The sequence below is a fragment of the Sus scrofa genome, chromosome 6 (assembly GCF_054392235.1).
Source record: "Sus scrofa isolate SSC_HxYL_T2T_F1_AM1 chromosome 6, Sscrofa_HxYL_maternal_Yorkshire_Landrace_v2.0, whole genome shotgun sequence".
Classification (NCBI taxonomy): Eukaryota; Metazoa; Chordata; class Mammalia; order Artiodactyla; family Suidae; genus Sus; species Sus scrofa.
Genome location: NC_139388.1, coordinates 69,793,635 through 69,818,604, shown reverse-complemented (window position 1 = coordinate 69,818,604; position 24,970 = coordinate 69,793,635). Strand labels below are relative to the sequence as shown.

Below are 24,970 nucleotides of genomic sequence, written 5' to 3'. Positions count from 1 at the left end.
CTTTAAACAATTTTGAAGGTTTTTTAAAATAATAAAGGATTTTTTTTCCACAAGAGAGTACTGTGTCCTTATGCCTAGAATGACCTCACCACAAACTATGCTGTGCGTGTCCTGCATTTAAAGGCAGTCAGTGGGGAGGTGCTGCTGTAGCACAGCCGGTGGAGGATCCAGTGTTGCTGCCGCTGGGCTCAGAGTCCATCCCTGGCCCAGGGGCTTCCGCATGCTGGGGGCGTGGCCCAAAAGTTCATTAATTAATACAAAGTAAAAGCAGGAAATGTCTCGGAGTTCCCTTGCGACGCGGTAGGTTAAGGATCTGGTGGTGTCACTGCTGTGGTTTGGATCGCTGTTGTGGTGCAGGGGTGATCCCTGGCCCAGGAGCTTCCACATGCCATGGGCATGGCCAAAAAATAATTTACAGATAAAAAACTAGAAACAAAACCAGTAAGTATTTAAGTGTCTGAAGTGGTGCTTGGCCAGAGGGTGCCCCAGGCTCAGGCTGCCGGGTCCCCTCTGCCCTGGCTGCCCTCCTGCCCACACGCACCTCTCCTGTGACCTCTGGGTTTTTGATAGCTTGGCATTAGGAACTCCCGGGGACGCACCCCCCCAGAGTGAGTCTGTTCCCTGCGTAGTCACTGGCCCCACTTTCTCGTCGGCACTCTCCCCACTCACGCTTTTCATCGCTCAGCTAAACACTAGCGTCCGCCTGGAGCTCCTCTCTCTGCTCTTCTCTGTCCAGTCCCCGGATGGTCGGGGCGCGCACCGAGTGCCTCGTGTAAGCAGGCGCTTGGCACACGGCCGTGAGCCTCCAGAGCGGCCATATGGGAGGCCGGACCATCCTGGAGTCTAAGGACCAGCGTGGTCACAGGGACCAGCAGTGCCCCTGCTGAAGGGGAAGCCGGGAGGAGACTGGCTCGGGGCGGGGGGCAGGGGGAGCTGGGTCAGGAGCCTGTTTTATCTGTCGCATCTGATGCCCAAGGGGTGCAGGGTCACGCGTCTGTGTGTGCTGGTGGGCAGCAAGGACAGGCTGGCTCTGGTGCTGTTTGGCTGGGGGCTCCTGTTTCTCTGGAGCATGGCTGGCAGGGAGCGCCCAGCAGGCCAGCAGATGGGTCACTTCTGTGCTCACAGAGGGTCATGCCATGTGCTGGGGGCTTTCCCTGATGGCCCGTCCTCCGTGCCCCCCGCTCCCACTGGGTGCCCTCAATGCCCAGGGCCGGCCAGCTCGGCACACACACCATCCACACCTCAGCGCCTGCTGCTGCCGTCGTGACCACGCAGCGCGGCGCAAGGTGTATAAGGTGCCGTGTCCTCCTGAGCAGAGTTAGAAGCACCCGTGTTGACAGCTTGGGCTTCTTCCCACCCTACCCCCACCCCCCCGGCCACGGAGCACAAGACACTCAGGATCACCGCTCCCTCAGCCCAGGCCTGTGGAAGGCGGGCTCCTGGGGTGTTTAGGTTCGGGTAGAAACCCGGCGATTCACGGGGGCAGCCTCTTTAGATGGAGGGGTCTGTCGCATGATAAACTTCAGATCTCGTTTCAGACCCTGAGTCAGCTGCTCCAAGTATGATTCTGGCTGGGGGGCCACAGACACCCCCGCCTCCCCGGCCCCCAGTCCTTCCTCGGAGCTTCAGCTCCAAGTGGAAGGCTGGAGAGCAGGGCAGCCCCCGCAGCCCCCACAGTACGTGGAAGCAAGGGGGCCAGCATCTCGAGACCCTCTCTGGCGATCCTGCGCAGAAACAAGTGTATTTGCTTTTAGATTTTGCCAGTTTCCACAAGAAATTGTCCTGCAAATGGTGGAGCGGTGTCGAATACGAAAGCTGCAGCTGCTGGCTCATCAGTACATGATCGCCAGTAAAATCGAGTTCTACGTCAGCGAGAGCCTGCCCGAGTATTTCGTGCCGTATCAAGCCGAGCGCTTCCGGAGGCTGGGGTAAGAGCGGCCCTCCGCACGTGCGTGTGTGCAGGGGGCGCCGTCCGCCCGCCCTGCTCCTGGCCCCTTGCAGGCACCTGTACTGGCAGCAGCGTCACCCTTCCTGCCAGTAGCACTCCGCTTGCTTGTCAGACACGGAGCCCGGCTAAAGGTACAATTCCGAACCTCATCTCTGGGCTCGGTCACCCAGACTCGATGTTCCTTCCAGCCTGTAGAGCTGCGTGCGGGCAGGGGGGCTCTGTGGTTTTGTGTCGACAGGATTCCAGAGCTGTGTTTTTCCTTGCAGCTACGTCTCTCTGTGTGACAATGAAAAGACAGGTTGCAAAGCCCGGGAACTAAAATCAGTTTATGTGGATGCAGTAGGACAGTTTCTTAAGCTGATTTTTCACCAAAACCACATCAACAAGTACAACGTATATAATCAGGTGAGGAGCTCGGCCTCCCCTCGATGGCATCCGTCCCTCCCCCGCGTGGCGGGGTCGTGCCTTCCCTCACACGGGCCTTTCTGTGGCAGAATGACACTCTCTGGTTCGGAGCCACCGGCCACCTGCGGCTGCGCTCGCTGGCAGTGCGGCTGGCCCGGCCGCAGGGGCGGGGTGTGTCAGCGAGACTCAGCTACAGGATGACATGCAAATACTTCGGATAGATTAAATTTAAATGTATCATTAGAATCAACTTTCGCTCTCAGTTTTAAACTCTTTTTCCGCGTCTGCTAGAAAACTCAAAATTACGTGTGTGGCTTGACTCCTGTTTCTGTTGGACAGCACTGCTCTAGATAAACCCACTGAACTTTTATGAGATGAAGTTTCCTGGCGGAAACTGGGAATGTGGTTTAATGCTCCTGGCTCTTTCCCTCCTTTTCCTTCCTTCTTCTCTTGTTGGCATAACTACTATGTCCAGAGCAGCCTCATTCATTAGCACAAACACTGACTGCCCCAGGCAGGCCGCAGGCTCCAGCAGGTCAGAGGCCTGCGCTGAGCAGGTGCGTGGAAGGAGAGCCCTGGGTTGAGCGACGTTGCTTGGTCCGTTTGTGACCGTTGCTTGGTCTGTTTGTGACCGTCAGCGGGAGACGACCGTGAACCCTTCCCCCCCCAACCTCCCCCTCCCCCGGGTTTGTTCCGCTCTGGTGATTCTCTAGGAAGGGGTCCAGCAAGGCAGCTCCTCCCCCTCCGGGGAGAATCGCTGACGTAGGCAAACCGAGGTGTCTCGGGGCAGCTTTTCACTGGGCGTCTAATTTACCGCCCTTGTGTACCCATGACTGCATCCTTAACCTTGAGTCAAGTTAACCTTGAGTTCACTCGAGTTAACCTTGAGCCAGGCTAAAACGTTGGAGGTCTTTTTAGCGATTACTATTTTAATATCCTTCAAACATTAATACAGCCACTTGGCTCAGCATTAGAATGTTAACTTATAAAAATGATTACTAATTCTCAGCAGCGTGAGATTCCCAAGGACTGCGTTTTGATGTGTGTCATCCCCTTTGATGACAGTGTGGCTCAGAGTGTGTTATAAGGGGTGAGGTCGTGGCACATGCTTTCTACTTAATGTCTATTGATTAACTCTTTCTTAGGTTGCTTTGGTTGCAATAAATATCATTGGAGACCCTGCAGATTTCGGTGACGAAAGCAATATCGTAAGTTGGGGGAGTTTCGTTCCGAAAGCGGAAGCTTTACTGCCAACAAGAGGAGGTCACTTTTGTCAGTGTCTCATCCTCAGAGTCTCGGCAGAATTATCTGGTGAACAGCTCGTGGGTAATTTTCTGCAGCTGTTGAATCCCAGGCTGCCCTTCACTTGACACCTTGAGCAGGTGCCTCCAGAAGACTGGGGCCGTCTTTCTGTCGATTGTCTCTCTGTCCTGTGCTGTGCCTCTTCTCTCGGAGACACTGAGCAGAACCCTCTCTCCCACAGCCCTCTAGGGAGAAGCTGATTGACCACTATCTGGGGCACACGGCGGAGGACCCCGCTCTCGAAGGAACTTGTTCTGGGTAAGAGCCCCGCCCGCTGGGCAGCGAGCCTCTGCAGCTTTGCCTTGGAGCCAGGAAAGTGCGGCTCAGCGCCGAGGACCCCAGCCTGGGGCCTCCCCATCCAGTCTAGAGCCAGACAGGCCGCTGAAGGGGTTGCCTTAAACAAATGGAAGATGAAGGTCACTCTTGTATTTGGCGCATCTTCAGTCACTGCCCAACAGAGATGACTTCACTTCTTTTTTTTTTTTTTTTTTTTTTTTTGTCTTTGTCTTTTTCCAGGGCCGCACCCGCGGCATATGGAGGTTCCCAGGCTAGGAGTTGAATCGGAGCTGTAGCTGCCAGCCTGCGCCAGAGCCACAGCAATGCGGGATCCGGGCCGTGTCTGTGACCTACACCACAGCTCATGGCAATGCTGGATCGTTAACCCATTGAGCAAGGCCGGGGATCGAACCCGCAACCTCATGGTTCCTAGTCGGATTCGTTAACCACTGTGCCACGACGAGAACTCCTGACTTCACTTCTTGAGTGTCCCGGTAGTACGAGAAAGTTCCTAAGAGGCACTCCGATGAAAGGTCTCTTAGCTGTCCTTTGATGGCAGAAATCACAGGTGAGAATTGAAGGTATGAACAGGCCCAAGTCATCAGTTCCTGGAGACTCTTCATCTCGTGTCTGCTTTAAAACTGAAGGGAGTGAGAAGACACAGGGCAGGGCAGTTCCTCGAATTCCTGTGCACACTCCTCACGTGGACAGTCGTACAGATGTGGCGGGCTTGCTCCCCGGTTTTGGCAGGTCAGGCGTGGAGGGCATGGCCCTTGCCACCCTGTCCCAGGCACCTCTCTGGGGCAGAGCCATTCAGCACCCCTGTCACCTGCCTGCTGCTTGTTAAGGCGAGGAAATCAACACGACACCCAGGTCCCCTCCTCCGACAGCAGCTCCCCAGTAACGAAAAGGTAAAGAGTTTAGGTGTCAGTGGACAGCAGGCGGCTGTCCGTAACCTGTGGTTCCCCACTCACTGCACATGCTCAGAACTGCTGTCTCTCCTCTGCATCACACGTGGAGTCTGTTCTCGTGTGGTCACTCGGGAGCCCCTGGCCTGCCAAGCGTGCGCGGGCCTGGTCTTCCCGGGCTGCAGCCTGAGAGACGGGCTAGGCCACCTGGTCGGGGGTGAACGTGATGCACCAGAGTGGAGGCCTCATCGCCCACCCAGCCCCCCCGCAGCCCCCCCCATCCTGCCGCCCCATGGAGTCCTCGCCCCACGAGGTGGTGCCCTCCGCTTCCCAGTCAGCATCTTCTCACTGCCGCCTCCACGCCGCCCTCAGCGCAGCTCCCGCCAAGGGGACAGCCATGCTCACAAGCGGGTTCAGATCCTGCTAGAGGCCTCTGGTGGTTTCTGTTTAAGTTATTTCTATGTCACGTTGGCCACCGGATGGTAGACTGCAGTTCCTGTCCTGCCCCCCTCCCCCAGGGGGGAGCCTTCCTGAAGGTGCAGGTGGTCCTGAGGGGTGTACAGCACCCGAGGCCAAGTCCACTGGTACCACGGGGCATCCGTGGAAAGAGGGAATTCGGCCTCGTTTTCTCCTCTGGGGGATGTTTATACCATAACGAAGTTGTGACTTCGTCTCTGGGACGTCAAAGCAGAGCGACTTAGACTTGAGCGCATAGCGTGTGTTTAGGCAGAAATAGTTGGAGGGGATCTTGGAGACACTGGGACCCTGGAGACGCTGCCACATGCTCCTGTTCAGTCACCCCTGAACAGGACAAAGTTTGCTCACAGCCGCCCCGGCCACCGTGCCCCCTCCTGTTCCCGAAGACTGCCTGCACTCATGGAGTGGGGGATGGGGTCCTTGGTGGTTTTGAAAGATCGCGTGGTCCGCTGTCCTGTGTGAATTTATTGTTAATCAGCCAAACTTTTATGACAAGGAGCATCTTGACAAAGTCTGTGCCCAAGGACAGCCAGGTCCAAGCCAGCGGGAGGCGTCTTTCTGCCTCTGAACCGTGTACCCTGCCGTTTCTGCTGAGTCGTTAGGCTGGTGTCGCAGGTCTAAACGTTAGGCCCAGAAGAAAGCTGCTGGGCTGCCACAGAACTGGAAGGGAGGGGCTCCTTTACCCACGCAGGTCACCGGGTGACTCTGAAGTCCTTTATCTGGGGAGGGTTTTTCTCATCTCCTGCAGGGCTGGATGGTGAGGCTCTGAGCCGCGGCCCCGAGGCGCCGGTTCCCCGTCTCTAATGTTACTGTGGCCCGAGAGGCAGCCCTGGGCTCTGCAGGGTTGGGCCCTGCTCAGAGCTGGGTTGGGTTTGGGTTTCCCACATCTGCAAGTGACCGGCGTGCTCTGTCCTGCCCGTGCAGCTCCCTCAGAGCCCGGCCCAGGCGCCCGAGAGCAGGCGCTGTGGGGTCAGAATGACCTGCTTGCCCTTGCTGTGGGGCCTGAAGCCCCAGAACAGGAAACGCCCCAGAACAGAGGGCGGGGGCGAGGGGGCGTGCGGGGCTCTCCTGCCTGTGCATCCCCAGCACAGAGCCCCCGGGGCGCCGCTCCCCCCGCAGCCTCAGGGAGGCCCACACTGGCTCTGACTCCCCCTTTTCTTCCCTCCAGCAAGTCTGACTATATTTCCCCACTGGACGACCTGGCGTTCGACATGTACCAGGACCCCGAGGTGGCGCAGATCATCCGCAGGCTGGACGAGAGGAAGCGCGAGGCGGTGCGGCAGGAGCGCTACGACCACGCCAAGAAGCTGAAACAAGCCATTGCCGACCTGCACAAGGTACCTCCAGAGAAGAGGCTCCTCCCGGCCTGCGACCGGGGCTCCGAGGGATGCGGGGCTCAGCGTGGGTTCAGGGGTGTCCTCGCCGTCCCGCCCCGGGCGGATGGAGGCGTGAGCGCACACTCCAGAGGCCTCAGTGCCACCTGCACCCCGAGGTGGCAGGAGACTGAGGCTCTCAGAGGCCAACAGCAGCAGGCGGCTGGCCCCGCCCCCTGCTCCCCGTCCTTCCCCTTAAAGCTGTCTTTGCATCTGGCACTGTGCTTCAGGTGGGCGAGCGGCTGGGCAGGTACGAGGTGGAGAAGCGCTGTGCCGTGGAGAAGGAGGACTATGACCTGGCCAAGGAGAAGAAGCGGCAGATGGAGCAGTACCGCCTCCGCGTGTACCAGCAGCTGCAGCTGCACGACCTGGCAGGCGCCGAGCTGGTGGGTGCGGCCACGCGCCCCAGCCTGGCCTTGACGCACCCTGGTGGGGGATTCGCGGGTCGGGTGGAAGGGCTTCCTCCCTTGGTGGCTGCCTGCCTCCCCCCGCCGGTTGTGAACCAATGGCCGTGCCCCATGCTCCCTGACCGCCTTGGCCAGTGGCAGAGGAGGTGCACCCCCTCCAGAGCCCCCCTTCTGGGCTGGGAGGCAGGCCCGGAGCCCAGGCAGCAGTGCCGAGCGCAGGCTCTGGGGCTCACTGCCTGGTGCACCTGCTGGCACCTACCAGCCGCTGGGTGGTTAGGGTGACAGGACAGGCTGCTCTGGGGGCACGGCGTGCACAGCACAGTCTGCTGGGGTCCAGCAGGGGCTCCCTGCCCGCCCGCAGCACCCCCCGTGCTGACTCTCAGGGTCCCATGGGTGTTTGGTGCGTGTGTCACTCAAGGGGTCCACGCAGCAGCCACCCAGAGACAGGAGAGGACCACGACGTGGCCGTAGGCCTCATGGTCGAGGCTCTGCCTCCAAAACTGCTGCTCCCCTGGAGGAACGAGAAGGGCGGGCCCCGTGTTGCGGCGATTCTGGGAGCTGAAGGCCACACTCTTTCCCAGATGCGAAGGCCTTTGGATCTGCCGCTTCAGCCCCTCGTCCGTCCAGGCAGCCCTCGCCACCAGCAGCCTGTGCTCCCGCCGCCACAGCCAGAAGAAAAGGGGACAGAAACCCAGCTTGCAGCCCCTTTCCTTGAGGAGAAGCCTTCATCACGCCTCCTGGAGGCCTCCCCACAGCATCCCACCGTGCACCGGCCCCCTCCCGCCGCAGACCCTCCTCCCAAGACCCACGTAGGTAACTCGGTTTTGCACTGTGTGCAGTTTAGTCAGCAGATGCGCGGTGGGGACCCGCTGTGCCTGGTGCTTTCCCAGGGCGCAGGGCACGGACCGCCTCTCCCGCCTACATCCGGGGGACGTGCAGAAACGCTGAGGCTGGACGCCAGCCGGCAGCGTCCTCCGAGCCTCCGCTTTCCCTTGGCAACAGTGCACAGACGGCTGCTTAGGGGCCGTTTCCTGGAGTGAATGAGGCGGTGTGGTCTGGCGCCTGAGCCGGGGTGACCGCAGCAGAGCCTCGGTACATGCCGTGTACGTTACACGTGACTTCCTGTGTTGGGAACAGAGCCTGCTTCCCTGCTACCCCGGGGCCAGTGGCATTTACAACTAGGAAGGGAAGCGCTTGTGCAGGTTTCAGGGGTGTCTGATTCTGTAGCTCAAAGCCTGGTTTCTTCCTGTTCTGCGAAGCTGTTTTCCGTGGCTCCGGGATGCCCTAGGGCACGTGGCCTTGGCTTCAGGTCTGTGCCTTGTGCATCTGGCCAGGAGCGCACGCCCTTCCAAGCAGAGGCCCCATTTACCCTGCTGAGATCGGCCTCAGGGCAGCGACCGGGATTGAACAGCAAAAGTGCCCATTGGCCTGTTAGGGCCTCCCTGGAGCTCCTGGCCTACACAGCCGTGTGGCCAGGGGACTCTGGGGAGGAAGGGAGGACGCCAGGCAGCACAGAGGACCCTCCTGCCTCAGCTATCCCGGTCACTCTGCGAGTGTCACCATCACCCTCCAGGGACAGCGTGCCTGTAACGTGACTGTTACGTGTAATACTTCCGTTTAAACTCTCATTTCTCCTTGCTTAACGTCTCAGCATGTCTCAGTTTACACCTACGAGTAAACTTTAGAGGAAGAGAGACTTGCTCTCTCATGTGCTGGACACTCAGTTTGTGTGTCATCAGATACCAAGTGAATGAACAGTCCCCTTGTCTGCTCAGTGTCGTGGTGACACCTGTCTCAGAAAATGACTCTGAGAGTCTGCTACACGCTTGCTTGTGTAATTGCGTGTCTGCCTCCCCACCCCGAGAAAGTAGGCCCACTGCGTGGTGTGGGGGGGTGTCCCTCTTTCCATCACTCCACGTGGGCATCCAAGCTCGAGCACAGGAGTTGCCCACTGGTACGATGGAGGTTTAGCAGCTCTGCAGACAAAGGGGGCGACAGGAGCTGACACTCTGGCCGCCTGTGTTAGCTCAGAGCTGTTCGTACAGGGCTGCGGCTCGATAGTCATTTCCTAGCCATAAACTAAGGAAAACCAGAGGTCTTGCCAGAAAAAAAATGTGGTGACTTTTATTCTCAGTGTGCTGAGATTGCTGGCGGTGAGTAGTAACTGGGGCAGCGTCCGCCTGCTTTTCCTTAGGTCCGTAATGAGCTTAAAAAGAAATAGGAACCCTGCTCTGGTGTTTCTCAGTGACACCCTGTTGTGTAAGTTATTCGAATCTGATGAGACTGATATTAGCAAAATACTGTGTTCAGATGAGGCGCCTGTGGGTGTAGACGGGGCTGGTGGGGAGGATCCCACACCTGAGCCCCGAAGCCGCCCTTTCCTCACGCAGCTTGAGTCCCTGCCCTACGACGAACGGCCCCTTCCTGTGACCCGCAAGCAGCCCGGGAGGGTGGCTGCAGAACCGGAGCCGGAGAGGAGCACCATGGAGCCGGCCGAGGCTCCCCGGGGAGGTGTCGTGGGCGAGCCGGAGCCGCTCACAGAGAAGGCCCTGCGTGAAGCCAGCTCTGCCGTGGATGTGCTGGGCGAGGCCTTGGTAAGGAGAGAGGCGCCTGCCCACCGGGGATGGGCCGGGACTGGGCTGGTGGAGGACCCTGGACGCTGCCCCCCACCCTTGAGCACTGCCCACTCCAGGGGCAACCACAGCGGCACAAACAAAACACAACACCGTCACCAGCTTCAAAAGATTTCTCGGGGTGGAACTCTTTTAATACATTCATGTATTTTTTTTTTCTTGGCCATGCGTGCGGAAGTTCCTGGGCCAACAACCAAACCCATGTCACAGCAGTGGCCCCACCACAGCAGGAACCACACCAGGTCCTTAACCCACTGAGCCACCAGGGAGCTCCAGTGCCTTCAGACTGCAACACAGACTTAGCTTTTCCTTGTTGGGGGGGTATTTCTCTAAATGCACATACCTGATCGGTAGAGGTCCTCTTACTGGAAAAGTTGTGTCTTGCTTTGAAACAAACCAAGGCCGGGGCTGCGGGGGGGCGGGGGCCGCCCTGAGGCAGCTGCCCCGCCCCCAGGTGGCCGCCGCCTATTCCAAGACGTGGTCGCACCGGGAGGAGTCGCTGCTGGCGCTGTCCGCACAGCTGGCTGACCTGCCGCTCGGGACCCCGAAGGAGGCCGTGAAGAACGCGCTGCGGGCGGCCGTCTTCCTCGTCAGGAGGGCCGCTCGAGACATCGTGACCCCGGTGAGGCCCCGCCCCGCGTGTGCCAGCCGGAGGTGGCTGGCCCCCTGCCCTGTGGCCACCCGCGCAGGACTGGGGCCCCGAGCAAAGGACACGGCGAGTGCGGCATCAGGCTGCCTCCCTGGCTGTGCCTGCCGCCTCGTGCCCACAGGCCTGGCTCCCCTTGGCTGACACACGCTCGCTGGCGTCTCTCTGAAGCCTGCGTGGGGCGCTGGGAGCTGCCATGCATCCCGTGGTTGAGTTAAAGCGGCTCACGGGTTTTATCACCTTTTTCTCAGGTCTTCCAGGCCTCTTTGAAGTTGTTGAAAATGATCATCACACAGTATATTCCTAAACATAAACTGAGCAAACTTGAAACAGCTCACTGTGTGGAAAGAACCATTCCCGTTTTGCTCACGAGAACTGGAGATTCTTCTGCTCGCCTCCGTGTTATTGCTTCAAATTTTATTCAGGTAGGAACGTCACTGTGAAATTGGAAACCGGAAATAATAAGCAGATAACGCCACGCCTACAGGTCCTCATGCCTCCCAAGGTTCTGCCCACCCGGAGTAGCACGGGTCATCCTTAGTGAGTCTCTGTCGTGCTTCCCTTAGGCACTAAAAAGGGTCCATTTTGCCCGAGACGGGATTGTCAGGTAGAGTTTGCTCTTGCAGCGTTTCTCTTATTCAGCGTGTGCTGTTATTTTTTAAAAATCAAGGTAGGTGCAAAACCCCATCAGCATAGGGGAATGCGGTAAAGAAACAGGCGTTTCTCGGTTTCTCCCGGGATGGTCTTCGCTCCTTCAGCAGCCCCGCGGCCTCTGGCCGGGCGCCAGGGGAGGTGCGGAGGCAGACGTGAGCACTTGCCAGTCGGGGCCCCGCTCAGCCGAGCAGCCGGAGAGCTGGCTGTTCTAGGCTGGGGACCGCACCTGGCCTGGGAGGGCGCAAGCGGAGGGTCACGTGTGGGCCTCGGGAAGCCTGGGGTCGCGTCCAAGACCTTCTGGGGAAGGCATCCCCAGCGTCCGTGGTTTCGCAGAGGGGTCAATTCTCCCACATGAAGAGCGCACTTAAATTTCCAGAGATGGAATACGTGATGCTGTTTGGGTCCATCCCACGTGTCGCATGCAGGGACGGGGACAGGGCACCGAGCCGTTGGCGGTGCTGAGCGGCCTCCCACCGCTCTCCTGCTGCACCAGGGTCCCGCCAGCGGCGAGCCCCGATTCCAGGGCGCACACCTGTTGCTCAGGGATTTTGCTGTTCACGCTGCTCCTGCTTCTTCCCTTTTGGTTCAGAAGCACTCACAGGCTGAGAAAGAGTTAACTGTGCTGCCAGATGAGGGTGTCTGGGGTGCTGTGGCCTGTGGACCTGCCGAAAAGTGACTCCTTTCCATGTTGCAGCTCATATGTTAGCAACGTTCTGTCATCTCTTCAGGCTCCTTCTTCAGTATTTTACCCTTTTTTTCTTTTTATGCATCTGGCTCATTAAATGATAAGTCTCTGAATTATAGGAAGACTCGTTTGCTTGGAGACATTAAAACATGCTGTGGGGGTCTCGCTGAGGCGCAGTAGGTTAAAGATCGGACTGCAGCTCAGGTCACTGTGGAGGTGCGGGTTTGATCCCCCGCCCGGTGCAGTGGGTTAAGGATCTGGCATAGGTCACAGCTGCAGCCCAGATTCAATCCCTGACCCAGGAACTTCCATACGCTGAGGGTGCAGCAAGGAGAAAATGCCCGGGATTCACCCGCTCTCGTCTGAACCCATGTGTCCTCAGTTCAGCTAGAGTTGAAATGGTGGTTCTCACAGCAGAGCTAATTTCTGCTGGAATTTTAGAAATTAGAAAACCTTCTTCTTGAGGTTATAGAATCCTGAGAAGAGAAGCTTTTATGTCTTGATCACATTTTCTATAAAGCTTTCATTAATCTCCACGTGATCGTGATGTTATTTGGTAGCCTCTGGGTTTTTGTTTTAAGTGGTTTTTTTGGGGTTTTTTTGTTTTGTTTTGTTTTTTTGTCTTTTTGCCATTTCTTGGGCCATTCCTGCGGCATATGGAAGTTCCCAGGCTAGGGGTCGAATCGGAGCTGTTGCTGCCGGCCTATGCCAGAGCCACAGCAACACGGGATCCGAGCCCATGTCTGCTCACGGCAACACCGGATCGTTAACCCACTGAGCAAGGCCAGGGATCGAACCCACAACCTCATGGTTCCTAGTCGGATTCGTTAACCACTGCGCCATGACGGGAACTCCCTGTCTTAAGTGTTAATTAGACTCATGGGAATATGAGCTCATAGGCCAGTGACGTCACCGCCACCGTCACTGTCCTTTCTTTACTTCCGGTTTGCGTCAGCGCTTACTTGGAGGAGTGCGCTAAGTTGCCCCTGCACCTTCCTGTGAAAGTTAACAAGTTTGTTGCGTTTACAGGAAGTGGCCCTGTTTAAGGAAGTCCGGTCTCTCCAGATCATCCCGTCCTACCTGGTCCAGCCGTTGAAAGCAAACTGCTCGGCTCACCTGGCCATGAGTCAGATGTCCCTGCTGGCCCGGCTGCTGAAGGACCTGGGCACAGAGGGCACGGGCTTCACCGTGGACAGCGTGATGAAGGTGAGCATGCGCTGCTTGGGGAGGGCCACCTCAGGACAAGGGAGGGGCCGGGTGTCTCCCTGGGGGCACTGCCCGTCTTCTGCAAGACTCTCCAGCTTGCGTCTCCAGTCGCTCCTCCCCTCTTGCCCCAGCACCTCCGTGGGGGGAGGGAGCTGCGCCCACTCCATGATTGCACGGGCGCCTGCTCTTCACCCTGGCCTCAGGCACAGACCTCGGTGCCGCCCTGACCCTCCCTCCGTCCACCCTCCCAGCCAGTGCTCTGGGCTCTTCCTCCAGTGGACCCTGCCCGTCAGGACTTCTCAACAGGGTGCAGGGATGCGGGCTGCAGGGTCTGGGGTCCAGTCTAGCCATGTGGTGGGTGGGGGCGCAAGGGGCAGTCAGGCGGCCCAGCCAGCACGAGGCTGGGCGTCCAGTCCAGGGCACCAGCAGGGGATGGGGGCCCCTCTGTGCAGTGACAGTGCGTTGTGATTGTGCATGTGACACGTCCGTCAGGCGGTTAGGGTGGAGGAAGTGGGTCTTGATGATGCCCGGGCCTTAAAAGGTAACACTGAATAGGAGGAAACAGGGCCAGAATGAAAAGCCCAGTAAACCATTTGTAACGTCCAATGAAAGACCTCCCAGGACGCACAGCAGGCGGGTGCACTTTGTGGCAAGAGCAGTCGGGGCCACATGCCCACCCCCACCCCGGCCTCCCCTCGACCCCCGCCCCCCCCCCCACCGGGAGGGGGCAGGGCGGGGCCAGAGAGACCTGCACACAGTCAGTGTTCTGCTTCCGTAAACGGTCACAGCAAACTGTCTGGAGGGGTGCGTGAAGGGATTGTCCTTTCTCTGTGGCTGAGAGTCCATGGCACACACAGTGGACCAGAGGCTGAGCTTTCACTGCCGCAGCCCAGCCTGGGTCCCTGGTCTGGGGACGGAGCCCCCACGTCAGACACCACGACCGCAAAGAGATTTGAAAACATGTTAGTTAAGACCTGAAGCAGAAAAAACGCAAACCACTCATGACTGTGTGTATACAGCCTGAGTTCAGCTGTGCGGGTAACCCGAGTGGGGACAGCTGAGTCTGAGTGACTGGAGTGACTGGAACTCGGGGCGGGGCGTCCAGATCTTTACCTTTCAAATGTTTGTAAGGACACAAGCGGGGCTGTTTTAAGACCCGGAACCGCCCTGCCCTGTTCCTAGTTCTCGGTGCGGGCGCTGGAGCACAGGGCGCGCGAGGTTCGCGAGGCGGCTGTGAGGATGATCCTGGACCTGTATGCGCAGCATCGCAGCCCCGTCCTGGAGCACCTGCCACCTGACGACAGCGCCGCCCGCAGGAACGTCCTGTACAAAACCCTCTTTGAGGGATTTGCCCGAATAGACGGCAGACCTGCGGATACCCAAGTCAGGGTGAGTCCACTCTCAGCCCGAGTTCAGCAGGTGGTGGCACAGGGGACGCCTGAGGACACAGTCCCCAGAGCTGGCATCCCACCTGCTCCCCTGGCCCGGGGCTCCCCGCCTCCTGCCCGTGACAGGAGTGACGCGGCCGCGGGGTGGCTGCAGTTTCACCAACAGTAGCCAAAGTGAATCCCAGGTGCGCCGTCAGTCTCCGGGGCGGTGGCACGACGGGTGGAAACATGGCTTCCCCGCGGCTCCCGGCTCTCAGTGTCAGACCGCCCTAAACGCAGTTCTCATGGCAGATCATCCCGCACCAGGTGCAGAAAAGAGCAGCTGCAGACGAGGCCGAGAAGCGAAAGAAGGAAGAAATGAAAGCTTTGCACGGGCAGCTGGCGGCCCTGGAGGGCGCGCAGGCGGAGTCCCAGGTGGGCCCAGGTCGGGCTGCGCTGCTGGGCTCGCGCGGGAGGCCTGGGACCACTCCTCGCTGTGCAGACGCCCGCGGGCTCGGGTGCTTCTCCCGGGTTCACACGCGTGGGTGTCTTTATTCCTGCCGCGCTGCGAGTTCGTCTGGGGTAAACAAGCCCCCCCCCACACACACACACACACGCTGGTCTTTCTCCCGGGACGAGCGCCCCGTCCCGGCCGCGGGGGAGCAAGCGTGGACCTGAGGATCTGGTGTCTGTGCCTGGTCAGGGCTGGGTGTTGGGCAAACGCGCCCTCGGGAGGCGCTGAGGCCCCGACGCGAGGACCACCCGGCACTAGGTTGATGGAAACGTGTCCCTTCGAAGCTGCCCTGCCTCTGTGCTCTCAGCTCACCTCATCACTCTGGTTTTTGTGACAAGTCCCCCAGGCCAACAGTGAGAGGGAGTGGCGGCGCGTGAGGCCGGTCGGCCCACGAGAGTCCCAGCCCCGCGAGGCCCGAGCTGGGTCCCGAGGGCGGGTCTCATGGGAAGCGAGAGGCAAGGACGAGCGCTGTGGCCCGGGCGTTCGGGGAGGGCCTGGATGCCGGCCCGCCACCCCGGATGGTGACTGAGGGGGTCTTGCAGGTCGGAATGTTGTTTCCCCTTTTTATGGTTGTAAATCCCACTCCACACAGGGAGCTCCCTCGCGGTGCCGCAGCCCAGGGTTCTGGCACCACCACTGCTGTGGTGCAGATTTGGTCACTGGCCTGAGAACTTCTCCAGGCCATGGGCACAGCCAGAAAACCCACACATACATAACGTAAAGTGTCCTATTTTAACCGTCGGTGGGTGCACGGCTGTGCGCCGTTAGGTACGTTTACCTTGTTGCGCAACCACCACGCCATTCGTTCACCTCAGAACTCATGAGAGGAGCAGAGAATTTTTAAATTGCCTGATTACTCATGAGTTTTGGGAAGATTTCAGAATTACTGGGAGTTCCCTGGTGGTCTAGGCATTAGGATGCAGGGCTCTCCCCACTGTGGCCCAGCTTCAGTCCCTGGTCGGAGCCCTGAGGTCCCAAATCAAGCTGCTGCACACCCTGGCCCTGCCCCCAATTTTTTTTTAATTACTAGGTAGTTTTCTAATCTGTTCAAAGCATAGGTTAAGCTAAAAGTTATAACAAGATTTAATTTTGTGCTGCCTAGAATCCGTTTGTGTAAGTTTGCTTTCTTGGCAAACTTGTTGGTGTATCAGTCACGCGAACCTTGTTTGTGAGTCAAGCATCAGACTGTCCAGCTCCCCGGTTCTGAAACTGCTCTGTGGTTGCGTATTCAGAGATCGGTTTGAGAGAAGTCACTTCCTGTCATGTAAACATTGACTTTCTACAAACGTGTCACGTGTCCACGTTTGCCCTGCGGCACAACACGCAGCGTCTGGGGGACTGGCTGGTCCCTGCTCTGTGAAACGGCAGGTGCCTGACCCCCTCCCCAGGCCGGGCGGCCAGTGGCACCAGGTGTCAGGCTGTGCAGACGGAGGTGTTGAGGCCATGTGGGGAGGGAGGCTTGACACCCGGGGGGAGCTCTGGGAGGGCCAGGCCCATGCTGCCCCGTGACCTGCTCTGAGCAGCGCTGGGTCACAGCACCCTGAGCAGGGAGCCTCGGGGAGAAGAGCACTTGGAGGAGGGCAGGTTCCAGCCCATGGGCACAGCGAGTCCTCTCCCTTGTCATGCCCTGGGCAGCAGCGTGCCCAGCACTGCCCTCATCCCCCCAGGGGACAGCTGTGAGCACAAGACTGTCACCTCTCACCGTGGGGAGGGACGGACAGCAGCCAAGACCCATGAGGAAGTGGGGAGACAATGGGGGGAGCAGGCTGGCACAGGGACACAGTGTGACAGGCCCTAAGAGGTCATCCAAGGGAGAGCTGAGGCCAGGGCTGCGCTCAGGGGACCATGGGCATGGTGGAGACGGCTGGAAGGTGACAGAAAGCCGCCGAGGGTTTTGAAGCACAGTGAAGACCATTTCAGAGGCAGTGACGCGGTCACTGTGTTTGGAGGAGCAGGGAGGCGGCCTGGGAAGCCGAGGCGAGAGGGCTCATCCCCCGACTTCCATCCTCGTCCTCCGGGAGGTGTGAACGCAGGGCCTGTGGGGGCTATAGCACCGATGTCCCCAGGTCCTGCGGCCTGAGTACCCGGAAGACGTGCCGCTGTCTGCGTCAGAGGCTGGGAGGAGAGTGGGAGGTCTGACCAAGTCGGGTTTGAGTGACATGAGAGACCCAAGGTCCTGCCGAGCAGCAGAAAGGTGCAGGTGACACACACCTTATGTCGTGAGCAGAGCACCCGCGGGGTCTGTGCAGACAGACGGGGGCCCGGCTGGGTCGCGGGGGGCGGGGGGATCATGTGGTGCAGAAAGCCCACGAAGTGTGCCCCGGGCCGCACCGACAGCGGGCAGGCAGCTAGGAGGAGGGGGCAGGTGGCCTTGGGCAACACTTGCCATAGAGACGGGGTCCCCGAGAGAGGGGCTGTGGGAGAACAGGATGAAAGGCTGGAAGGTGACAGAAAAGCCGCCGAGGGTTTTGAACAACGCCGCGTGTTGTTCACGGGTGGACATTCTTCCACAGACCCTGGGGCTATGCTTTCGGGGTCACAGTAGGTACTGGAGAGACCCTCTGCAGCCACTGTCCCTGATCTTTCTGTTCTTGTGTCTTAGGACAAGGAGAGCCAAGCTGCCGAGGCCAGGAGGCCGGGTACGTAGTAGCGCCCTCGCCGGGAAACAGGGGGAAGCGGGTGTGGTCCACGCTGAATGAGACAGAGTCCCTTCCCCGCCCTGCATCTCTTACATGGGTCACACCCGGCTGGTGGCTGATGCTTTGGAGATGTTTTCTGTAAAAAGCTATTTCAGCTACTTTGTTTTCATTTGCTCAGCCCCTCAAGGAAGGGAAGCGGCCCCACCTCGTGCTCCGGAAATTCCAGAGAATCAAGACTTAGACAAGTGAGTGACCAGCCCCACAAAGGTGCCGTCCAGAGAACGTGTTCCCCCCGGTTCACCAGGACCGTGTGAGCCAACGGCTCTTTCAGTGATTTCACAAGCGCAGGAAGTTGTCACCTAAAGCAGCGGCACTGACCCTGAGTCAGGTGGCCACCCCGCCTCCCCGACCGTCAACCGTCGGGGTGTCCTAGACACACTTGCAGCAGCAAAGAGAAGCCCAGGGGCGTCTGAGCAAGACATCCATCTGATTGCCTGAGACCTAAACTGTCCCCTCTGCTCAGTGATGCAGACGAGCCCGGAGTCCACAGGGACCTTCCGCTGCTCCATCTCAGACGCCTGCTCGGTGCAGTCGCGCCTTTGTGCCCTTTAGTGGGGCCCCATCCAGCAAGCTGGCGCCCGCGGTGGGGAGACGGGGGAGGGAGTCACGAAGCCCCCGGAGAGCCGGCAGGAAGGGACCGCTGAGCCGGGCCTGTGCTTCGTTTCTCACGCCCCCCCCCCCCCCGCCCCGTTTCAGCTTGTGCATCTTCTGTGGGGAAAGGAGCGAGGCCTTCACCGAGGAGGGCCTGGACCTGCACTACTGGAAGCACTGCCTCATGCTGACACGATGCGACCACTGCAGACAGGTCAGCCTCCTGGAGGGCGCGTCCCACAAGCGCCCCGTCCTAGCGTCTGCAGAGGAAGGGCGGCGTGAAGGTCACCGAGGGTGTAGCCCTCTTTTTGTTCGCGTTGATTTTTCCGACTTTTTTATCCAAGTGTGAGACCCACACGTAAATGTATACAAGTCGGTGTTGCAGCACCTGAACTGGCACAAAATGAGCCCAGGCTGGGTGCCTGGGCACCTCCCCCTCCGGGCATCGTTGTCTCTGTTCCTCTTTCTTGCCGGGTGTGCTCCGTGTCGCGCTTGGGCGGTCTGTCGGGGTTCATGCTGCTCCGCTGTCCGCTCCACCATGCTTACTGTCCCTGCTCTGTCGGATCTGGGTGGCATCCGGCTGGAGACAGTTTTAAACAGCGCTGCCACTGAGTCTTTCGGGCACGTCTTCCAGCGCACGTGAGCGCGTAGCTGGGGGGTGCACCTGCGTCCAGCTGCAGAGCCAGAGCGAGCAGCACCCCAAGTGGCCAGGCACCCACCTCCCCAGCTGTGCTGCCACGGTTCAAGCCACCCACCAGGTGGGCTCCCCACCTGCGTCTCCTGCCAGTCATGGGATGGCGCCATCCCCCCACCAGCCTCTCGCTGACCTCTCTCATCAAGCACCTGTGGTCTCTGGCCCGTGTTTTGAATCAGGTCTCCAGCCTCATTTTGACAGGTTTGTCGCCGTTCTTGACACAGCTGGATGCGCGTCCTTTGCTGCCTGCCTGTGTTGTACCCACGCTGTCCGGCCTTTTCAGTAGCAGCAGCGGCTTTTCATCTTAACCTTTCCCGCCCTGTTGATGTTTCATGGCTGATGCTCCGGGCAGCCTCTCTGAGAAGCCCCCCTGCCCCCATTTGCGTCTTTCCCCTGATGCAGCCGGCCCTGCTCTAGACAGAAGGAGGCTGACCTTCTCCTGTCCTTGGGGTCTCAAGCCCAAAGATCCGTCACCCACCGGCTGGCGGGGGGGCTCGTGCACCAGCAGGGCCTGGCTCCCTGGCATGTGGCACGAAGCCCTAGGGTGTCACAGTGGCGAAGGGCTCCCTTCTCATCGTCTGTTTCCGTGCCCAGTCTTAGGACTGGCCGGGAACCTGGGTTTGAACCCAAAGCCACACGGAGAGCCACTGAGCCCTTCTACCCCATTGTGGGTGTTGCTCTGGCAGGGACCATGGCTTCCCTGTCCCCCTTAGCAGTGGCCTTTGCCTGCTAGCAGGACATGGGGTCTTCAGCAAGGTGTGCCGAGTGGCTGCAGAGGTCACAGACGGTACTGCCCCTCCCGCGGGACAGCCAGGCAGGAGGCGCCTTGCTTGCTCTGCGGTGTGACCTCCGCATCTCGGCATCCATCCAGGTGGTGGAGATTTCCAGCCTGACGGAGCACCTGCTGACGGAGTGTGACAGGAGGGACAGCTTTGGGAAGTGTTACCGCTGCAGCGAGGCTGTCCTCAAGGAGGAGCTGCCCAGACACCTGAAGACGAAGGACTGTAACCGTGAGCCCCGGCCCTGGGTCCCCCAGGGGCTTGGCTGCGGGGTCGGGGTGGGGGGTCAGACCTCACGTCCGCCGGCGCCCCTGCTCTTCTGCCCCCGTTCATGTGTCACAGGAGTGACACGTTCTTGTCTCAATGAAATCATTTCAGCTGCGAAACCGGAGAAGCTGGCAAATCGCTGTCCTCTGTGCCACGAGAACTTCAGCCCCGGAGAAGAGGTGAGGGGGCCGGGCTGGGGGGGTGCCGTCGAGGTTGCTGTCGGTGCCAGACCAGCCACAGGGCAGCGGGTGTTGGGGAGGAGGCCGGCTCCACGGCTGCTCCGTGCGAAACTGCTCCACTTCCCATCACCCTCTCCTGCCAGAACCTCTGAACGTCTCTGAGGCTCTGTGGGGAGAAGCTCAAAGGGTTTTATTTTTCCTGCTCCTGGCTTCCTTCTCCTTACTGGGACCCTGACGGGTGTCTTGGCCGGATGCTGTAACCCCTGGTCCCTTTTTTTGTTGTTGTTTTTTGTCCTTTTAGGGCCGTACCCGCGGCATATGGAGGTTCCCAGGCTAGGGGTCTAATTGGAACTATAGCTGCCGGCCTACACCACAGCCACAGCAACGCGGGATCCAAGCCTCGTCTGCGACCTACACGACAGCTCACAGCAACGCTGGATCCTTAACCCACTGAGTGAGGCCAGGGATCAAACCCACAACCTCCTCGTTCCTAGTTGGATTCGTTTCAGCTGTGCCACGACGGGAACTCCCCCCCCCCCCCGCCCCCGTCCCTTTTGATGAGTAAAACCAAGCCCCGTGGAGTCTGATTCCAGGCGCTTCCCCACCCCTGCCAGCAGGAGCCGTGCTTGTGATGCAGCCGCTGGGTGGGGGGTCAGGTCTTCCTCCCCCCCACTCCTTGCATGGCTCCCCCATGTCCCCGGCCTTCCATGCCCCAGGCCTCAGCGTCAGGGGCAGGGTCACTCCTGCTCAGCCTCTTCTGCCCCCACGCCCTTCGCTGCCAGACCTGCCTCCACCCACCACGTCCTGCAGGGGGCACCCTGGTCCCGGCCCTCGGGGCCCTGGTGCGGGAGATGGACCCAGCGATGCCTCTGGCTTTCTCTGGACCCAGAAAACTGACCAGGCCAGGCTGCCCCTCAGCCTCTGTCTGTCCTGCTGTGCAGGGCTCCTCTCCTCTCCTGTCAGAAAGTGTCACAGACGCTGGGCTGCTGGGCTGCATTGTCCTCCACGGGCTCGGCTGGGGAAGGACCCTGCTGTCCCTGCTGTCACAGGCGCTGGCGAAAGCCTTTTGCTCGTTATCCTAGCACCAAGGTCCCTGTGTCCTTGCCGACTATCCAGCAGGGCCACCCTCAGCCCCTGGCCACACACCCCGAAGCATCACACGTCCCCACACCTGTGTGACAGTAGCCTCAGCACGTTGTGCTCAGTGGGGACAAGCACAAGGAGGGCTGTGAGGTATGGGCCGCTGCCTTAAGAGAGCAGGTGCTCAACAGCTCTCGGGTGCGCTGTGCCGGGGCCTCAGGCGGGACACGCAGAGCTCGGGGGCCACTCCCACGGCCGCAGCGCAGAGCTGCTCTGGCTCAGTCGTCCCCGTGCCTCTCTCATTCCAGGCCTGGAAGGCTCACCTGATGGGCCCCATGGGCTGCACGCTGAACCTGCGCCGCACGCACCTGCTGCCCCGGCCACCCGCGCTGCCGCCGGGTAAGGGGCTGCGGCCAGGGCCCCCTCGGTGTCCCGAACCAGTGGCCTGATTGCGTCATGTGGCACCAGCTTTTGCTGAAGGCCCCTCCCTGACAACCCTGCCCTCCCCCAGGCTGCGCAGTGGCTCCCGCAAAAGCCAACACCACACGCGGGTGTTCCCTGGGCCACCCCGGTTCTGGAGGTCTCCACGCCACCAGCTCACACATCCGGACAGGTGCAGTCAGGCGGCGTAACCCACAGAGAAGGCTGTGGCCTGATCACTGAGTCACAGTCTCAGTGACTTCATGTCCGATTCAGGAGGCCTTACAAGAAAGGGACAGTTTTCCCTGGAAAGCCGGTCTTGACCTGAAAGCCTGCTGGCCACAGGGCCTTGTTTTAGGGGCCCATAATCTGCGAGAATAGAAGGAAACAGTCTTGTGCCGAGGCCGCCAGACCCCGGGGGGAGGGAGGGCTGCCATCCCCACACCCCCACTGCCACCCCCACGCCCATTCCTGTGAGGCAGGGGCCGAGGCCGGGGAGCCACCCTCGGTCACTCAGCCAGGAGGCAGCTCGGGTCGTACCACTGCTGGTTTTCTTGTTTTGGGAGCTAATTCTTTTGAAGCTAAAGATTAGGTAAAGGGCTCAGCACCTTCCCCGCCCTGCATCAGGTCCCCTCAGTTCTTGGGCAGCCTCTCGCGTGGCCAGCATGGCCTGGCCGCCTGTGGCTGTGACCCATGCAGGGTGCCAGCCCCCGGTGGGACCGTCTCCCCCACCCCCGCCCCCGGCTCCTCTGGCCTCGCTAGGCTATGCATCCTGTCACCATGGTGTCCCCTCCAACGTGGCGCCCATGCTGTCTTTGTCACCGCAGGTAAAGGCCCAGCCACGACCACGTCAGGGACCTCAGGACCGAGGGGCGGAAGCAAGATCCCCACCCCCAAGGGGGGCCTGAGTAGGCGCTCCGGCAGGACATGCACAAAGCGGTGACATGACACGCGTCTGTCCCCTTTGTCCCCAAAGGTCCGAACAGCTTTCCTGCCTGAGCACATCTCCTGGAAGCCTCCCCAGAAATGGACCCCCTCTGCCCTGTTCGTCCCCCCATGGACGCCGTGCGTGGGGCTGACGGAGGCACCGTGTCCCGTCCGGCCCTGACTTCCTGGAGCCCGGCTCACAGTTTCCCCCCCTTGCTCAGCCCGGGCTCCCAGGAGGGAGGTTGTTCTGTGCGATGAGAAATGCACTGGCCGCAGCCACGGGTCCACGTCGAGGGCCCAGCATCCTCTCTCTTCATCTTGGAGTGAGTTCCATAAAAACCTCCTATAAACCGCTCGCACGTGGGTCTCTGTCAGCCATGGCCGAAGGCCCACAGGGCCTGCCGGGCCGGGAGGTGGGACAGGATGCTGGTCCTGGTGCCCCCCACACACCTGCCCGCCACGTAGGCCTGCGGAGCACACGTGTCCACAGCAGCCAGAAGTAAGGTCCAAACAGCGGTTCCTGGAAGGGCCCTTGGCTCTCGCCTGCTGAATGCCTGCCTGGCACCCCCACCCCCACCCGGGCATCTAAACTAACACTAGTGGCTCCATGCCAGGCCCTCCCTCCGGGCCACAAGGCTTTACTCTTGTGAAAGGACATCCCCGAGGGTCCTACTCTCCTGAGCAGGCATGCCAGTCCAGCAGCCCTTCCTTAAACCCCTGGGGCACATGTAGGGCTGGTAGAGACTCTAGCCCGAGCGACCTCCTCTGTGATACTCCGGGGAGCTTTCCACGCAGGCCAGCGGCCTCAGGGCGTCTGTCATCCTGTCCCGCTCAGACCGGGTCAGAATTGGAGCTGAAAGTTCACTTTTCTTGAACCCTCCGCTTGATACTTTAAACACCAAAAACCACTTCAAACGATGAAAGCAAACCTCAGCATCCAGTCTCCCGACCAGCTCCCAGGCAGCCCCCCCCCCGTCCCGTGCAAGTGGCGTCAGGTGGCTTCGGGGCACAGCCGGTGTTTGTCTGAAAGCTGCTTGGAAATGCCACCCTCCTGTCCACACCTGTGGTCCCCAGAGGTCCAGTCCACTAGAGGCCCAGAGAAGTTGGCTCTCTCTGTCTCACCCATGACCAGGACGGGCTCTCAGGATGCCAGCTAGAGATGCATGGACTCGACCGAATTGGCACCAACAGCGCGCAAATGGTTTTGATTCCCAGCCAAGTGAGATGACAGAGTGTATGTTAAAAAGCTGAGCGCGCCTTTCAGCACCGCGCTCCCTGGATGTGCTCGTGACCATGGGCTTGTACTAATCCGCCTCCGTTTTTGGTAAAGTAACATCTCCTCATGCGGTTGACGCGGAGCACTGAGCAAGACTGAGAATGCCCTTCAGAAGCAGACTCTATGAAGAGCTTAGAAGAAAAATGTGAAACTACTAGACGGGGCAGCGGGTGGATGCTAAGGAATTACTAAAAACGACCCTCCCTGACTTCAGGGACGTTGCCATGATCGTCCAGTCTGGTGATGAAGTAGAGAGAAAAGGCTTCTCTAGAGAGAACAGTGGGGAAAATTAACCAAGAAATTATGCTTTCCTCCCAATTAAAACGTTTAAAAATATAAATGTAATGTTTTCTATATATTACAACTAAAAGAAGGTATTTGTAAAAACACATAATCTTTAGTGATTGACAAAAGTGAGTGCATTTAAAATAGACTAGGCTTACTGGTTATAGAAGAATCACGTGTTTATGTTAAAAACGATTCCTGGCAGTGACCAGTGGCTCTTAAGGGCTTTACAGAGGTATATATGACTAAGGAACCAAGAATAAAGGGTAAAGAAATATAAGAGAAACTGTAAGTTCCTTTGGCCATTCGTATTTAGATATAAATATCTAAACTGGGAACAGTAATTAATAACTGAAATTTCATAAGTATGTTGCGGATATTTAACAATATTTATTTCTATTTTCGTATTTCAGAATATTCTATCTAATTTAAAAGAATTGTATCTATAAATTTGGCACGAGAACTCCATTGTAAATACTTTTAATGAAAATTTGCAGCTTTTTAATATTTTGACATAGTTTTCTATTTATTTCAGGTACCAGAATTATAAAGTATCTAAGTAATATATTTTTGTTGTTGTTGTTTTTAGGGCTTAGGGGTTAGTTCTCCCTGAGTATATTAATAAAAAGATTACTAAATGTTGTGTCACTTTTACTTTAAGATTATAATTAAAAAGTAAACACGCAGGTGTGGCTCAGTCCTGACACCTCAGGAGTGCTGGATTTTGCTGAGAGAGGGGTAGTGGGCACTGAGTTGCCAGGAGAGAATTTAGTTCCTTAAATAAGCTATTTATCAAAATGGGCTTTGCTGAAGATCCTAAAGCCTTTTTTAAGCAGCATGTAGATTAGAGAGGCCTATTGATCGGTTTTATCCGTGGGATAAAATGCGATGTTTCCTGAGTGCTCTCACGGTGCCCATCAGAGGTTTGTAGTCTCTTCATGTGGTTTTTTCCTCTGTGAGAGGGTATTTTTA

At 58.7% G+C, this 24,970-nt stretch overlaps 1 protein-coding gene across 10 annotated transcripts in view; it reads left to right on the top strand.

Moving 5' to 3' along the window:
* CEP104 (centrosomal protein 104) overlaps positions 1-24,636 on the top strand; it is a 35,887-nt gene extending 11,251 nt beyond the window's left edge. Inside the window, exons 3-22 of one of the 10 annotated variants that reach the window (XM_021095230.2) lie at positions 1,755-1,928; positions 2,215-2,353; positions 3,499-3,561; positions 3,837-3,913; positions 6,485-6,653; positions 6,920-7,075; positions 7,678-7,905; positions 9,487-9,690; positions 10,184-10,351; positions 10,627-10,800; positions 12,744-12,920; positions 14,103-14,309; positions 14,615-14,722; positions 17,404-17,440; positions 17,619-17,685; positions 18,197-18,305; positions 19,657-19,795; positions 19,943-20,010; positions 21,399-21,489; positions 22,487-24,636. In XM_021095230.2, coding sequence (XP_020950889.2) covers positions 1,755-1,928; positions 2,215-2,353; positions 3,499-3,561; positions 3,837-3,913; positions 6,485-6,653; positions 6,920-7,075; positions 7,678-7,905; positions 9,487-9,690; positions 10,184-10,351; positions 10,627-10,800; positions 12,744-12,920; positions 14,103-14,309; positions 14,615-14,722; positions 17,404-17,440; positions 17,619-17,685; positions 18,197-18,305; positions 19,657-19,795; positions 19,943-20,010; positions 21,399-21,489; positions 22,487-22,509 — 2,578 coding nt within the window. In that variant the 3' untranslated portion in view covers positions 22,510-24,636. Of the gene's footprint in view, positions 1-1,754; positions 2,080-2,214; positions 2,354-3,498; positions 3,562-3,836; positions 3,914-6,484; positions 6,654-6,919; positions 7,076-7,677; positions 7,910-9,486; positions 9,691-10,183; positions 10,352-10,626; positions 10,801-12,743; positions 12,921-14,102; positions 14,310-14,599; positions 14,723-17,403; positions 17,441-17,618; positions 17,686-18,196; positions 18,306-19,656; positions 20,011-21,398; positions 21,490-22,337 lie in introns of those variants that run through there. The other 9 variants (XM_021095228.2, XM_021095229.2, XM_021095227.2 and 6 more) reach the window with 9 other exon arrangements.
* Positions 24,637-24,970: the final 334 nt, after the last annotated feature.